General features: G+C 48.3%; 1 protein-coding gene across 7 annotated transcripts in view; it reads left to right on the top strand.

Annotated features, from left to right (window-relative positions):
* The first annotated feature begins 1062 nt into the window (after nt 1-1062).
* Nucleotides 1063-16289, top strand: part of VAV2 (vav guanine nucleotide exchange factor 2) — a 120211-nt gene continuing 104984 nt past the window's right edge. For 3 of the 7 annotated variants that reach the window (XM_071453930.1, XM_071453926.1, XM_071453928.1), the window contains exon 1: nt 1063-1788. In XM_071453930.1, the coding sequence (XP_071310031.1) occupies nt 1585-1788 (204 nt within the window). In that variant the 5' untranslated portion in view covers nt 1063-1584. The remainder of the gene's footprint in view (nt 1789-16289) is intronic. The other 4 variants (XM_071453927.1, XM_071453924.1, XM_071453931.1 and 1 more) reach the window with 2 other exon arrangements.

Below are 16289 nucleotides of genomic sequence, written 5' to 3'. Positions count from 1 at the left end.
AATCTCGGAAGAAAACTCAGAACAGATTTGAAAAGAGGCTGTTCTAAGCCGCGCTGATTTGGAAGGAAGCCACCGGTGAAAATCGGAGATTTTTCAAGAGTTTACTGCCAAGGAGTTAATGCCTGAGAGTCGAGGTTTTTAATAAATACGCTGGTAATTAATTATAGGAGTTGTCCTCCCGTTTGAGAGTCAAGGAACACGATGCCTTGTTTGGGTTAAACATCTCCCCGGCAGTATTTGCAACCCAAACACGGGATGACGAACGGGAGCGAGCGCTCAGACAAAGCGGGGTCTGTGCGAGCGTGTGCGGCCCCGGGGAGGCGGGGGGGCCCCGGCACCGCTCCTGCCGTGCCCGCAGCCCTGGGGGGACCGGGGGAGCCCCGGCACCGCTCCTGCCCCAGCACCAGGGGAGCCCCGGTACCGCTCCTACCCCGGGATTGGGGGAGCCCCGGCACCGCTCCTGCCCCGGGATTGGGGGAGCCCCGGCACCGCTCCTGCCCCAGCACCGGGGGAGCCCCGGCACCGCTCCTGCCCCGGGATTGGGGGAGCCCCGGTACCGCTCCTGCCCCGGTACCGCTCCTGCTCTGCCCCAGCACCGGGGGAGCCCCGGCACCGCTCCTGCCCCAGCACCGGGGGAGCCCCGGTACCGCTCCTGCTCCGGGATTGGGGGAGCCCCGGTACTGCTCCTGCCCTGCCCCAGGACCGGGGGAACAGGGGGAGCCCTGGGCAGAGGGAACCCCACAAAACACGGTGGCGGCTCTGCCAGCGGGGACAGCAAAGCAGCGCCGGGGCTCTGGGCGGATTTCCCGGAACAGGGAGAGGAGCGGGAGGGAGGGAGGGAGGGATACAAGGGGGAGAGGAAAAACAAAACAAAAAGCAGGAAAAATAAAGAAGGGGAGGGGGGAAAAGGGAAAAATATTGGGGAAAAAAAAGTGGGCTGCGAGCCAAAGCGTCGGCAAAGCCCCTCCGCCCCCGGGCTCCCGCAGACAAAGGGGCGGCGGGGCGGGCCGGGGGCCGCTCGGTGCTCGGTGCCGGGGGCGGGCCCGGGGCTGTTCCGCTGCCCGGGGCGGGCCGGGGGCCGCTCGGTGCCCGGTGCCGGGGGCGGGGAGAGCAGCGCTCGCCCCCACGGCGGTGCCCGGCTCGGCCGCGCAGCTGGGCTCCCTCAGCAGCGCAAGTTTCCACCGGGCACCGCCACGGAGTTGCACTGGGGGGCGGCCCCGCCGTGCCCGCCTGTCCGTCCGTCCGTCCGTCCATCCGCCGCTTTGTTCCCGGAGGATGCGGCGCGCCTAACCCCGGCCCAGGCGGTGGGGCCGCAGCGGGGGCAGGGGCAGCCCTCCTCCGGAAAACTCCGCGCCGCCCTCCTTCCTCCTCCTCCTCCTCTTCCTCCTCCTCCTCCTCCTCCTCCTGCCGCTGCTCCCGCTCGCAGCCCCGGCGCGCAGCGATGCTGGCGGGGCCGGCGGGCGGCGATGGAGCGGGGCGGTAGCGCGGAGCCGCCCAGCACCGCGGCCCCTCGGGCGGCTGCCCGCGGCCCCTGAGGAGGAGGAGGAGGAAGAGGAAGGCCGGGGCAGCCAGCAGAGCGCGGCCATGGAGGAGTGGCGGCAGTGCGGGCGCTGGCTCATCGACTGCAAAGTTTTGCCCCCGAACCACCGGGTGGTCTGGCCCTCGGCCGTGGTGTTCGACCTGGCGCAGGCGCTGCGGGACGGGGTGCTGCTGTGCCAGCTGCTGCACAACCTGTCCCCCGGCTCCATCGACCTCAAGGACATCAACTTCAGGCCGCAGATGTCCCAGGTAGGAGGGGAGAGGTGGATGGATGGAGGGGTGGCCGGGCGGGGAACCCCCGGGAGCACCTGGATGCCGGGATGCGGCTGCTGCTGCTCTGCACAACTTGGTGGGATGCGGGGATGGGATGGGATGGGATGGGATGGGATAGGATGGGGACCGGCTGTTTCACCCCCCACGGATGAAATGCGGCCGAGGAATTAGGATAAAAATTGGAGAGACCCTAAGGGAATGCCCCCATAGCCTCTCCCTTTATTCGAATAAAGTAAAAGGACTCCTCTGTCTCCTTTTTGGACATAAACCTCTGATGTTTGTGGATTAATTTTCCCAACACCCGGCAGCCCCTCCCAGGCTTTATCCCCCCGGTTTCTCTCTAGGAAAGGCTCCGGGGCGGGGAGAGAACAGCCCGGGCAGGAGGGAAACGTCCCCCTCGTGTTTACAGCCGTGGCGAAACAAAAGCAAATAACAGGGCTAGGAGGAGATGGGATTATTGGGGGTTTTCATGGAGGCGCTGGCTCGTCTGGGATGTGCGGGAGGAGCGGGCGCCGGGACGAAAGTTTGGCTGGGAAGACTCAAAGCAAAATAAATGAATAAATTTATGAAAACACACACGAAGCTCTGGTGCTCTGCGAGGCCGGAGCAGTGCCCGAGCCCCGGTCCCGCATCCCTGCAGCGGGAGGGGATGGGGGGCTCAGGGCAGGGACCCCAATCCCACCCTTGCCCTGTTCTCATCGTGGCTCTCCCATATGGCTCCTTTAAAAGGGCTCCATCCTTGGAAGTGTTTCCAGTTCCTGGGTGGTTTGGTGGAAGGAGGCTTAAACAAACTGAAAAAAAAAAAAAAGAAAGAAAAAAAAGAAGAAAAAAAAGAAGTAAAATCAGCTCAGCTCAGGTTGTTTTGTGTCTGAGAGCTCCGGCGGTGTTTTTGCAAGCTGAGCTGCGGGTATTTGCATGGGAATCGGGAAGTGAAATCGATCAGAACAAACGAAATGGGGCTTTGTGCCCTGCCCGCCGGCAGCCCCTGTGTTGACAAGTTCATTTCAGAGCGCCGGCTTTTATTTTTGAACAACAGGTTCTAGCGGTGAAATTCGAAGGGAAACTTTCTGTCTGTAACTTCGCCGAAACCTTCAGGGATAAATAAACCTCCAGTGCCCACAGGAGCTCAGTTCCTGTGCTGTGAGAGTGAACCCCTCTCCCTTTTTTCCGCTGGAGTTTCCCTCCAGGACGATGTTTGTTGTTTTTTTCCAGTTTGTCCCCTTCACCCAGCAGGACACAACCCCGTGTGGCTGCTGTGGCTCAGGACAGCCAGGAGCTCCCAAATTTGGAGCCCCTCTTTGGGTGGCAAAGGGCGATTTGCTGTGAGGGTGTCCTTGATCATCCTGCAAAGCACCGGGATGGGAATCCCCAGCCCCGTGCTGAAATCAGTAAATAAAAACACGTCCTGATGCCTCTTCCCAGGGTGGAACAATGCTGGGAGATTTCCTCTTGGCTTTCCAGGCTCTGAACTGATCAAACTGTTTTCCGCTCAGGCCGATGTTGCCAAATTTAAACTGCGGTGCAGGAGCTGGGCATGGGGAGGGCTGGAGCTCTCCTACAGCGTGCTGGGAACGGCACACTGTGTTTTGGGGCTTTTTTAAGGGAATGCTGCAATCCCACAAGGCTCATTTTGGTGTGGTAGTTGCCCTGTGGGGAGTTCAGGATGGGTTTGAAGATGTGGCACTTGGGGACGTGGTTTGGTGGCAGACTTGGCACCAAATCCGGGTTGGCCTGGATCTTAGAGGGCTTTTCCAGCCCGAGCTCTGGTTCTGTGGGAGCTGTGATGCTGGGCTGGTTTGGGGTGAGGTTTGGACAGGAGGCTCCTGCTCTCCAAAGGAGGGGATGAGGTTTGGAGAGGAGGCTCCTGCTGTCCCTGCCTGGGTGGAGGGGACAGTTCCCAGCCCTGCTGTCTGTAATAAAATCTCTTTCTGCTTATCCCCCCTGGCTGCTCTCACAGCTCTGGGGGCTGTGTGAGGGCCTGGTTGGGGTGGGTTTGGTGGCTCTGTCTCTGAAAATGAGATCATTAGAGGGGGCCAGCACAGAGCTGAGCCCACAGGACTGCAGAGCATCACCTGGCGTGGGAGTGGATGCTCTGCTGAGGCTCAGCTGGTGCCTCAGCCAGGATGGGACCCAAACCACTCTGGAATCAGCCTTTATATTTGATGTCTTTGGTAATTCCTGGGAATTTGGGAATCTGGCTTTTCCCCACAGTGGTTAAAGGCACTTGTGCTGCCCTGAGGTGATGGGGAGGAAGGGGCTGAGCCCCCTGGGCTGCCCCAGCCCTGCTGTGGCTCTGGGGGAGCAGTTCAGCGTCTCCAGGCCAAGTTTCAGGGGAATTGTGTAGGAATCCATCCATCCTCGTCACCCAGCTGTGATGTGCTCAGACACAGGGCAGGGATGTGCACTGAGGAACTTCAGAGGCTGTTCCTGATGATAAATGCACATTTTGCCTGGCTGGCTGGACTGGCTAACCAGCTGTCTGCCTCACTGGAGAGCTCATTTTGGTATTAATCAGGTAAAGTGCCAGGGGACAAGACACTTGTGCTAGACTTGAAACAGCCAGTAAAATACTCTGTCATCCACCTTTCCCTCTGAATTAAGTGAGGTGTGCAGGTGTGCAATGAAAAACAGATTTTTGCCCGAGGTGAGCAGCGTTTCAAAGGCCAGAGGTGAAATCACAAAACCACATCTCTGCACAGGAACACTTTTAAGATCCAGGCACTTGTGTGTTATTTTTTTTTTTTATTTTAATCCTTTTCTGTGCTGATTTGTTTTTCCTTGCAGCTGTTGGAGGTGTGCTGAGATGTGAGGTTGGAGTGTTGGCAGCACAGGGAGGCTGCAGGGACTGGTGTCCCTGTCCTCCTAAGATGTCCCCAACCTCATAAAACCTCCCTGTGCTTGTGCAGCAGAGAGGCCAGGCTGGCCACACAGCAGTAGGGAGTTATTAAGCATAATACATGATGATTAATTCAATAAATGAGGCAAATCACCCCATTAGTTGCAGTCTGAAGTTTGCTTTATTTTCATGTTCAGCTCCAGAGACCCCAAATCTGCCGTTTGGTGGTGCCTGGGAGGATGGGATGACCCAAGGAACTTCCAGAGTGATCAACAAAATAAACAGGAAAAACAATCTTGAGTCCCAGCTCTCTTCTGAGAGTCACTGGACGCCAGGGCAGTTTGGATGGAGGAAACTTCATTTCTGCTCTTTGCTTTCTGTTTCTGGAGAGCTGGGAATGGCCTGGGGGTGATTGCCCTCGGTGCTTATTGATCATTTTGTCTGTAACTGTGATTGGATTTCTGGGGGCGGCATTCAGGGAGATTTTCCAGCCAAAGTGTGGTGCAAAGGACATTGGAATTTACAGAGGTGCTTTGCATTCCCTGCCCCAGAGCCACCCCAAAACCCCAATTCCAGTCCTCTGTCCCTGTGTGCTCTTGTGAGTGAGGCAGAGATCTTTAAGCTTTACATTTTCATCAATAATTAGGTTTGAATCTTAATTTTGTTACATCTCTGGTCAAATACAAATTAAATGACTCTCCACTGCTGTTTCAGCATAAAAAATATATGCACTAAAACACCTGCATGTTTGGGTGAGGTTGATATTTGCTGCTGTGAGTTCTATGAGATTTTCCCTTTTTTTTTTTTTTTTTTTTTTGGCATTTTTCTTAGATAAAATTAATCCTTCCTGACAGGGCCTTGGATGTGTTTGGAGGTTGGTAGGGCAGCCTACTGCAGGTTGGAGCAGAAACATTGTGGGGGCTGCATCAGCTGTGCCAGACACCTTTACAGGTGTGGGGTTTGATCAGGAATTATCCAGCAAAACTTGGGGGATCTGGGAGTTTCCTGCAGAGTTCCAGATCTCTGTCCCTCCTCTGCTTCAGTCTCATCCCTCCTGGGGATGCTCTGAAGGGCATTTTTGCTCCCAATCTCTGCAGCTGAAGGAAAATGGGTTAATTCAAGGGAGAACAACTGAGGAAGAAGCAATAACCCCCCAAATCCTGCCCCACTGCCCTGCCCTGGCTGTCTGAGCACCTGCTGCACTCTCTGTGGGCTAAGAAAGGTGAAAATTGGTGCCTAAACAAAGCTGTGGTGGTTTGATTTAACATCCAGACTCCCATGGATATCGTCCCCCCTCAAAGGCTGGTGTGGGCAAAATATCTCTGCTAAAAATCTTCATGGTCTCTGCTAAAAATCTTCATGGTCTCTGCTAAAAATCTTCATGGTCTCTGCTAGAAATCTTCATGGTCTCTGCTAAAAATCTTCATGGTCTCTGCTAAATATCTTCACGGTCTCTGCTAGAAATCTTCATGGTCTCTGCTAAAAATCTTCATGGTCTCTGCTAAAAATCTTCATGGTCTCTGCTAGAGATCTTCATGGTCTCTGCTAAATATCTTCACGGTCTCTGCTAAATATCTTCACGGTCTCTGCTAAAAATCTTCATGGTCTCTGCTAAAAATCTTCATTTTCCTGCTCCAGAACCTCCTGGATCTGGAAGTGAAGCAGCCACAGAGTGAATGTTGGTGGGTGCTCAGAGTTGAATTTAGCAGTAATGGCCAGCTCATTAAAGATTCGTGTTTGGGAGCACAGTGACATCTCTCCAGAGGGAATCCAGCCCTCCCTGCAGCACCTGGAGGTTTGATTGGGGCCCTGGGGGCTGATGAGAGGCAGCAAATGTAATTGGAGTGATGGCTGGGCTGCCCACTGCCCTGCTTTGGGAACCAGCAGAAAACTGCCAGCACTGATGGCTGCACCCCACACTGCCTGAGCTGTCACATTTACCTGTTGTTTTTTCTCCATTTGCCACCAAAATTCTTTATATATTTATATATTGGTTTATTGGTGATGGAGGTGCTGCTTTGCTGTGCCAGCTTGGGAGCAGGTGGCTCTGAGCCTCCCCCAGGTATAGGGGAGGTTGGGGGGATGCTGGAGGATTTGGGGCAGGTGATTATTCACAAGGCTTTGGGGTTTTTAATGTGCCACTTGAAGGGTTTATAGCTGCAGTGCTTGTAATTGCTTCCATATGTCATGATAGCAGTTAAATATAATTTAATATTATCAGGGCTGGGTGGGTTCTTTGAGCAAGGTTTGTGTAGCTACTCTTGATTTACCCTGCTCAGCTCCTCTGGCTTTTTATTTACTCTCTGCCTTTTTGAAACTGAGCTCTGTTCCAAAAAAAAAAAAAACAAAAAAGAAAAGTGAAAAATGGCCTGGTTGCATATCCCTGTTTACTGTGTCTCACTGACTTCCCGTTGGGATGTGCTGAGCCTCACAAAGGGAAAAAGGGGGGAAAAAAAGGGAAGAAAAGGTGCTGTGTGTGTCCAGCCAGCCTCGGGAGCTGCTGCCACTCTTCCTGCCCAGCCCCACTCAGAGCCCTGAACCCTTCTGGGAGCCTCTTTGTGACCCTCTGAGCTTGGAGGATCCAAACTGAACCTGCAGCTGAAGGCTCATCAATATTAAATATCCTGGTGGGGCAGGAGAAGGTGGAGGGTGTTGGATGGATGCTGTGAGCTGTGCCAAGCAGCCTGAAAAGCAGTGAAAACTTTTATTTTTTTTTTCCCCTCTCCACGCTCTTGAATGATGGATGAGAGCTAAATACCTGCATTAAACACCTACCAGCAACAGGCTCTTGAATGAATGGATGCCTTTAAAAACACAAAGCCAAAAAAAAAAAAAGAAAATAAAAGGCAATTTGGTGGTTTTTTTTCAAGCTGGGACTGGAAGCTGCCTCCTGTCCAGGAGCAGGGGGTGCCTGGGGGCTGGGTCCCTCCAGAGAGGAGCAGGGGGATTTTTGGCACTGCCCAGCTGCTGGGGCTGGGTGAGGAATTGGGGAAATGAGGGATTTTGGGAGGGCTGAGCATCCTCACCTCAGCCTGCTGGGATGGGACCCAGCACCCCAAATTCTGTGGGTGTGGGAGCCCCCAGACCCTTTTCCTTCAGCTCATCTGGAGCCAGAAGGGACCTGAATTTTGGCAGGGACAGAAATGTTGCTTCAGACTGACCCTGAGTAGGATGGAGAGGCAGGGCTGGGGTGGACAGACAGGGCTGGGGTGGACAGACAGGGTTGAGATGGACAGACAGGGCTGGGCTCTCCCTCCTGGCTGCAAATAGAGCACAGAAATTTGTATATTTAACAAATCTGTGCTGCTCTCCTGGTGTCTCATCCCCATCCCTGGCCTTTGTGGCTGTGTGGCTGCTGAGCCCTGTGCCTGGGATTTGCTTTTCTCCCTGCACATTTTGTGCTTCTGGGAGTTTGTCTGAGATCCTGGACTAGCCCAGCCCTGGAGTTTAATCTGAATTAACAGCAGGGTTTAGCTCAGAAAGGCTTTTTTGGGGTTTCTGTCTCTGATGGGTGATTGGGCTGAGTCCCCCCCTCCTGGGTCAGGGGGTGTTTGTGCTCTACCCAAAGCCACAAGGGCTCCACTGCAGAAGGAATGGTGAAAATAACAGGTGTGGATGCAGCTTGCTGCTCTGTGGAGGCTCTGAAAAACCCAGCTCTCCTCAGGAGGGTCACTGCAGATCATGTTTGGCCATCAGATTCCCCAGCCTGGTCTAACCAGTCCTGCAGAATAAATTCCTGGGCACCTCTTTGGATCTCTTTGGATCTCTTTCTGGACATTTCCCTGCAGTCCCCAAGCAGCTGTTTGAGAGCTGCCAGCCCTTCCTGCCCCAGGACAGAGGATGTGCCTGCCCCTTGTCCCTGCTCTGCCCAGCACCCTTTGCTCTGAGCAGGCAATGTGGAATCTGTTCCTGTTTTGTAACCCTGGCTGGACAGCCAGGATTCAGCTGCAGGAGCCTCCTCTGCCTCCCTGGACAGCCCCCAGCCTGACTCATATCCTGACTGCTCTGCAGTCCCTGCACTCCTGTGGTACAGACCCACCAGAAAATCAGATTTTTATTCTCTGGCCTTTTCAGGATTGGGTTTTCCAGCCTTGCTGGGCCTGGGGAACATCTCCCATCTCACGGTGCCCTCGCCCAGGCTGTGCTGCAGGTGATGGAGCTGCTTTGGCTCCCTGGGGTGGGAGCCTGGGAGAGCTTTCTGCCTCTCTGGGCTGTGCCCTGGAGCCCCAGCAGGGACCATGGCCCTGTGCCTGCCCCCTCTGGGGACTTGGTTTGCCCCCAAACCTCCAGGATTAGGTAAATGAGGAGAAGGGGAAGGTTAAAAGGTTCCCATGGAGGAAATTCGCTCTTTCTCTTGCAGCGTTTGCCTGAACACTGATGGAGGGGTGTGGGATTTGCTGGATGAAGGAGGAAATGATGAATCTGAATCCATGTTCTTAGAAGGATTATATATTATATTATATTATATTATATTATATTATATTATATTATATTATATTATATTTTCTATATCTTATATTTATATTATATTTTATATCATTTATTATATTTTATATTATATTATATTTTATATATTATGTTTTATATTATGTTTTATATTATATATTATGTTTTATATTATATTTCGAATGCTATACTAAACTATACTAAAGAATAGAGAAAGGATACAGACAGAAGGTTACAAAGAATGATAATGAAAACTTGTGACTCCTTCTGGAGTCCTGACACAGCTTGACCATAATTGTTCATTAAGGCAAAACAATTCACATGAAACAATCACCTGTTGGATAAACAATCTCCAAACCACATTCCAAAGCAGCAAAACACAGGAGAAGCAAAGGAGATAATATTGTTTTCATTTTTCTCTGAGGCTTCTCAGCTTCCTAGGAGAAGAAATCCTGGTGAAGGGATTTTTCAGAAAATGTGACAGTGACAGAGGGGCAGTGAATTGGCCCTTTTGGAGCACTGACATCTTTTGGTGTGTTTTATGGTGGTTTTCAGCTCAATGGAACATCTGGTGTGTCTGAAGGGGGAACAGAGGAGGTTTGTGGCTGGGGAAGGGGAGGAGTGATTTGTGTTCAGCACCGCAAACACTGAATTATCTGTGAAATCCATGGAAATTGGGGGCACCCAGTGCCTGGAAAACAAACGTGCAGCCAGCCTGGGAGCAGGGCAGTGCCTGTGCTCCTGCCAGAGCTGTGGCAGCTCCTGGTCCCTGCAGGACAACCCCAGGGCAGGCTCTGGCTCCGGGATTGCCCAGCACCTGCGACACTGAGAGCTGTTCCTGCCTTTCCAGGATGTGTTTGGCTCCTTGGCGTTTGTCAGAGCTGGGAATGCTCTCAGAGCACTCAGGTTCATGCACAATACAGGTTTTTCCTAAAGCAGAGCCTTGCTCCTGAGAGGTTGGGTTTGGGGCAGAAGCAAAGGCTAGAGATAGGTGTGTAAAAGACATAAATATTTTGCATAAATATTTTATTTATATAGATATAAATATAAATATATATATATATATATATACTTTATATATATATATAATATAATATATATAATATATATATACTTTATATATATATCTATATTTTATATATATATTTATATAGATATCTATCTTTATATATTTTATATCTATATATTTATATATAAATACTTTATTTTTATATATATTCTATTTTATAATTTTATATAGTATAAAATTATAAATTTTATAACTTATCTAGTATATATTTATATATTTATGTATTATTTATAGTACTTATATTTATATTTTATTATTTATTATATATTTCTATTTTATTTATATATAGATCTACTTATAAATATGTTGTTATATAAATATATACAATTTGTCTATTTACATATAAGCAAATATGTAAAATAAATATATAAAATATATAGTTATATATTTATATATAACTATATATATAATATATTATATAGATATTATATATATAACTATATATAATTTATATATAAATATATATGATTTGTCTATTTACATAGAAGTAAATATGTAAAATAAAGATATAAAATATATAGTTATATATTTATATATAGCTAAATATATAAAAGTTTATATATGTATATATTTATAAAATATATTTATATGTAAATAAAATTGTATTTCTTTAAGACCTGGCGTGTGTGAAACCCTGGAAATCCCAGGCTGAGTGGCACGGCCCCAGGACAGGAAATGTGCACAGCACTGGGACAGCCTTGTGTGCACATTTTGTGTTTATGGGAAGCACTTTCTCATGTGAGTGATCTTCCAAGAAAATCACTGGTGAGCCTTGGAGAGGGGAGGAGACAAAAAAAAACCAACAAAAAAAAAGAGACAAGGCTTTTCCTCCCATAGCTGTGGGAGAATTGTGGCTTTAAACAGAAAATAAACCAGAAAATTTCCTTGTAAACTTTTCTTTTGGTTACAACGCATTATAGACTTTGGGAGTGGGGATTGCCTGAGCACAAAGAATTCTGCAGAAAAGAGGAGTTTTTGAAGGGCTTTCTGAAATAATTAAAAGTGTCACCTGGGATCTTGCCAGATGGGAATGATCCCATTCCAGGTCACAGGGCAGGCTCCTGGGTGGCATCACAGGATTTGTCACCTCACTTTAACCCTTCCTCATCTGTTGGGAGGGATGAAAGTTTGACAAGAAAGTCTCACAGATATGGGTGCCTAGCAGAAAGATTTTTGAATGTAGAGTCTGATAAAGGAATAGAGATGGAAGCAAGTTTTGATATAGAAGAAAAGAATTGCTGAGCCAGTCTCACTGGATAACCAAGGAGGCAAAGGGTGTGTTAGTTAGAAGGGGTTTGTATGGCTTAGAGCAAAGGATAAACCCACCCCAAACAAGAAGATGTTTTTACCAAGCAGGAAGACAGCACAGGCAAACAAGGCAGCAAATGCTGCAGGTAGAAAAAAGGTCTCAGAATTTTCCACTGCAAGAAAACTGAAAAACAACTTCTAGCTTAAACTGTAATGTACTTTTAGTGATTGGAGAACAGTAACATGAATATGGTAATTATAGCAGTTATGATAGGCTATAGATGAAAGTTAGGGTATAGATTGGTCATTCTGTATTGAGATGCTCACCAAAGAAAAGTCTATAATGCATTGTAACCAAAAGGAAAAGTCTATAATACATTGTAACCCAAACTCAGGGTCCCCAGGCCTGCCTGCAGCTGGAGCTGGCAGCTGTGGGCACAGCTCTGTCACCCATGGCCTGCTGTAACTCATGGATACAATAAACTGCATTTTGGAGAGCCCCTGGAGTCCCACATCCCTCATTCAGGCTCTTCCTCACCCATCAGTTTTGGGCTCCCAGGGTTTGGGATGCTCACACTGGTGCAGGAGGACACTTCCAAGGATTTCCCACCTTCAATTGCTGCCCCTCCCTGCAGCTTTGGCCACCTGGAGCTGATGCAATCAGTGTCTCACTGCTGAGAACTTCACCTGAGATGCAGAAATCGTGGTCAGATGCCCTGAGCAGCCAAACCTGTTCCTTTGGGGCCGGCTGAGAGCCCAGACAAACCCTTTGCTGCTCCCCTGCTGCATTTCCCACCCTCTGCGTGTTCAGGTGCACGTCCCCAAGCTCTCCCCACATGGAGAACACCTAAATTTTTTTTATTTTTTTTTCCCTTAGAGGTGACAAAGGTTAGAAGTGAATTTTCATGGTATTGACAGCTGGGTTATCTCGGGAAGGGTAATGAGGAGGCTTTAATGAAGCTACAGTATCTGCCTGAGAGTGGGGTTTTAGCCAGGTTGTTGCAAGAAGCATTTTCTAATTAGGAGAGATTTAATTCCAGATTTTTGTCATTCCCCCCCCCCCTTCCCCTTTTAATTATATTTGCTAACGTGTTTAACAGCTTTCCCTTCAGAAAAGAACAATTTATTCAAAGGTCATAAATAGATTCTGGCATTAATTACTCCAGGAGCCACACTGGGCTGCTCTGGAGAAAGCAACTCCATGGGGAATGCTGAACCTTTCCCACTTGGGTTTATCTGGGCTTGAAATGATTTTGTTTGCACACTCCCCAAATAGCTGCATCCACATTTGTGCCCAGCTGAAAACCCCCTGGGACCTTGTAGCTGATTTCCCTGAGTTTTTGGAGCAAATCACAGAGTCTCCCTTGATCTCTTGAAATTTATAAGAAATTATACACAATATAGTAATATAAAAACAATATGATAGTATAAAATTATATAATATAATGTAATATAACATAATATAGAATGTAGAATACAATTTATATAATATATAACATATAATAAAAATACTATAAAATATATATAAAATAAATAATTTATATATAAAATATAAATCTATATTTAAATGATATAAATTATATATTATGTACCTATATATAAGTATATATTATATATAAAATACATAAGTATATAAAACATAATTTATTTTATTTTATATATAAAACATTATATAAACTTTATATATAAAATTTACGTATAGAATATGAACTATATAATATAATAGAATATATAATATAACATATATATTATATTATAATACATTACATTATATTATATATTATAAAATATGTAATTAAAATTATAATATTTGGGGGTGTTTTTGTCGAGTAGTTTGGGATCCCCTTGTTGCTGTGGATGCTGAGCTGGAGCAGGGAGAGCAAAGCCTGGCTGGGGGCAGTGGCAGAAGGACAGAAGGACAGGGCTGAGCTGTTCCCCCTCCTCAGCCCAGCTTAGGTTAATAGTTTTTGTAACCTCCAGATTTTGGAGTGGCTGCAACATCTGTTCCAAGTGATAATAATGCAGTGCTGAGGGGGAATTAGCATACAGCTGCCAGGGCTGGGGGAGAGCCTCTATAGAAAAATAAATGAATTTATTGATGGAAGATGAAGCCTCATTGAGTTTTCATCGTTCTGGTGATTTTGGCAGCGTGGGCAAAATCTGTTCCTGTGCAGTGGGAAGGGCTGGGGCTGGGCTGTGGGACTCTGATGTGATTTGAGGCTCCAGTCTCCTTTGTTTTGTCATTTCACCCCAAGCCAAGAGTACTTTTTGCTGGCTTTGGGTTCCTTTGGAAGGCTCCATCTGCCAGATGAGCCCAGGCTTGGGCTGGCTGTGTGTGTGGGGAATATTTAATATCTCTGGGAATAACTCTGCTCTCTCAGTGACCTGATCCAGTGGGTGCCATCCCTGCACATTGTGCTCATCAAAGCCTCTTTTTCTTGCACTTTGGCCCTTGCTGTGCTCACCAGGTTTGTGTTGGCACTTCCCAGATGCATTCCCTGTGCTGGTCCCTCTCCATCCTTCATCCCCCTCAGGGGTCAGGATCCAGCACTGAGGTTAAATATTTCCGTGGCTCTTCCTCCCCTGGTGTTTTCCTGGCATCCTGTGATGTGACACTTCAATTTTTCCTTGAGGAAAGGCAGACAAACATTGCTTTTGTTGCTTTGGGGAAATGCAGGGGAAGGTGATTGAAGTGCTCTCTGAAGCCTCACAGACTTGAAAGCGAATTTAAAATGCCCAGGTTTTAAAATTTATAAACCCAAGAGTGATGATTGGTGAGATTCTGGATTCTGGAGGGATTCCCCTCCTTGTAGAATAATACAAAAATTAAACTGAAGCCAAGCCATGTTCAGCCTTGGGCTCCACCAGCAAGAACTGAGTGAACAGAATTATCTGTTTTATGTGTTTAAACCATCTTAAACACCTGATTTGCCTGGATGTGAATGAAAGGAGTCAGAGTAAGACTTCAGTAAATCCAGAGGGGCAGAGAGGAATTGCCAAAGATGTGGCTCTGTGTGTGCAGGGATGCTAAACCCCCTGGGATGGGGCAGAGGGAAGGAATAATCCCCTGTAGCCACCAAATTTTCCAGGGTCTCTTCACAGGAAAATCCCTTTTTCTCTGAGCAGATGCAGAACTGCTCAAATCTTGTTTGGTTTGTTTGGTTTTTTGGGTTTTTTTTTTTATTATTTTGATTTAGTTTGGGGTATTTTTTCTTGGTTTTTTGGTGTTTTTTAGGGTTTTTTTGTTGTTGTTTTTTGGGGTTTCTGTTATTGTTGGGGTTTTTTTCCCTCTGATTTAGAGGGTTTTTTTTGGTTAGGTTTTTTTGGTTTTGTTTTTTAGTTTGGATTTTTGTTTGGGTTTTTTTGGGTTTTTTTTTTTGGTTGGGTTTTTTTCTCTCTGATTTAGAGGGGTTTCTTTGTTTGTTTTTTTGGGTGTTTTTTTGGTTGTTGTTGGGGTTTTTTCCCCCTCTGATTTAGAGTTGTTTTTTTTTTTTATTTTTTGGGTGTTTTTGTTTGTTTGGTTGGTTTGGCTTTTTGGTTTTGGGTTGTTTTTTTTTATTGTTGTTATTGTTGCTTTTTTTCTTTTCCCCCCTCTGATTTAGAGCTTTATTTTTGAGAGGCAGCTCTTCCAACAGCAGTGTGAGGGTGTGAGGATGCTGTGTGACACAGCCAGGGTGTCAGGAGTGCTGTGGCTCTATAGAAACCCGTTATTCAGCTGAGCAGGGCTGTCATTACCTGCCTCTGCTGCTCCCAAAAAGAGATATTTAACTTGTCTGTGCTCCAGGTGCTTTAATAACTGCTTGGGTTTGTCTCTGGCACGTCAGCAGCCGGGCTTGGAGTGCTGAAGGATCAACGTGCAGCTTCTCCTCCCTCCACCCACTGAGGGTTTTATTCAAAAATTGGACAAAAATCCTCCTGGCACTGGCTGCTCATCCCACCCAGGGCTGGCTCAGGTCTTTGGGCTTTGACATTTCCAGTGTCTGCGGATCTGAAATGGATTTTCAGCCTCCCACCCTGCTCTCCTCGTGTTGTGCTCCCCGGAATCCCAGGAGAACCAATAATCCCAGGGTGATGGGCTCATGCCCGTCCCTGGGTGTTCTGGCATTGTTATTCCTGAAAAAATTCTGCAGAACTTCTCTGGGAAAAAACCAAAACCAGACAACTGCTGGATTTTCACAGTTGTGTGGGTTTAAGGCAGCTGGGGAAAGCTGTGGGCTGCTCCCACACCCTGGTTCTTTAGGAATCTCCCTCAGCAGTGGATGTGAGTGCCCAAAAAAGCCACTTACCTGTTACTGTTTGCACTGCTTTGGGTTATTTGCATTGCTTCTTGGATTATTTTTGTGTTACTCGTGGATTCCCAGGTCCAGGCCCTGCTTGGTACCAGGCCCCACTTGGCACCAGGCCCCACTTGGTACCAGGCCCCACTTGGTACCAGGCCCCACTTGGCACCAGGCCCCACTTGGTGCCAGGCCCCACTTGGCACCAGGCCCCACTTGGTGCCAGGCCCCATTGGTACCAGGCCCCACTTGGTGCCAGGCCCCATTGGTACCAGGCCCCACTTGGTACCAGGCCCCACTTGGTGCCAGGCCCCACTTGGTACCAGGCCCCACTTGGTACCAGGCCCCACTTGGCACCAGGCCCCACTTGGTGCCAGGCCCCACTTGGCACCAGGCCCCACTTGGTGCCAGGCCCCATTGGTACCAGGCCCCACTTGGTGCCAGGCCCCATTGGTACCAGGCCCCACTTGGCACCAGGCCCCACTTGGTACCAGGCCCCACTTGGTGCCAGGCCCCACTTGGTGCCAGGCCCCACTGGGTACCAGGCCCTTTGCAAGCAGAGCTGCTGGTCCTGGGCTGAGGTTATCCCAGAGATAATCTG

This window comes from Agelaius tricolor, unplaced genomic scaffold (assembly GCF_023055355.1).
Source record: "Agelaius tricolor isolate 1412-34295 unplaced genomic scaffold, bAgeTri1.0.p SCAF_38, whole genome shotgun sequence".
NCBI lineage: Eukaryota > Metazoa > Chordata > Aves > Passeriformes > Icteridae > Agelaius > Agelaius tricolor.
This window is presented reverse-complemented; position numbering and strand designations above follow the sequence as displayed.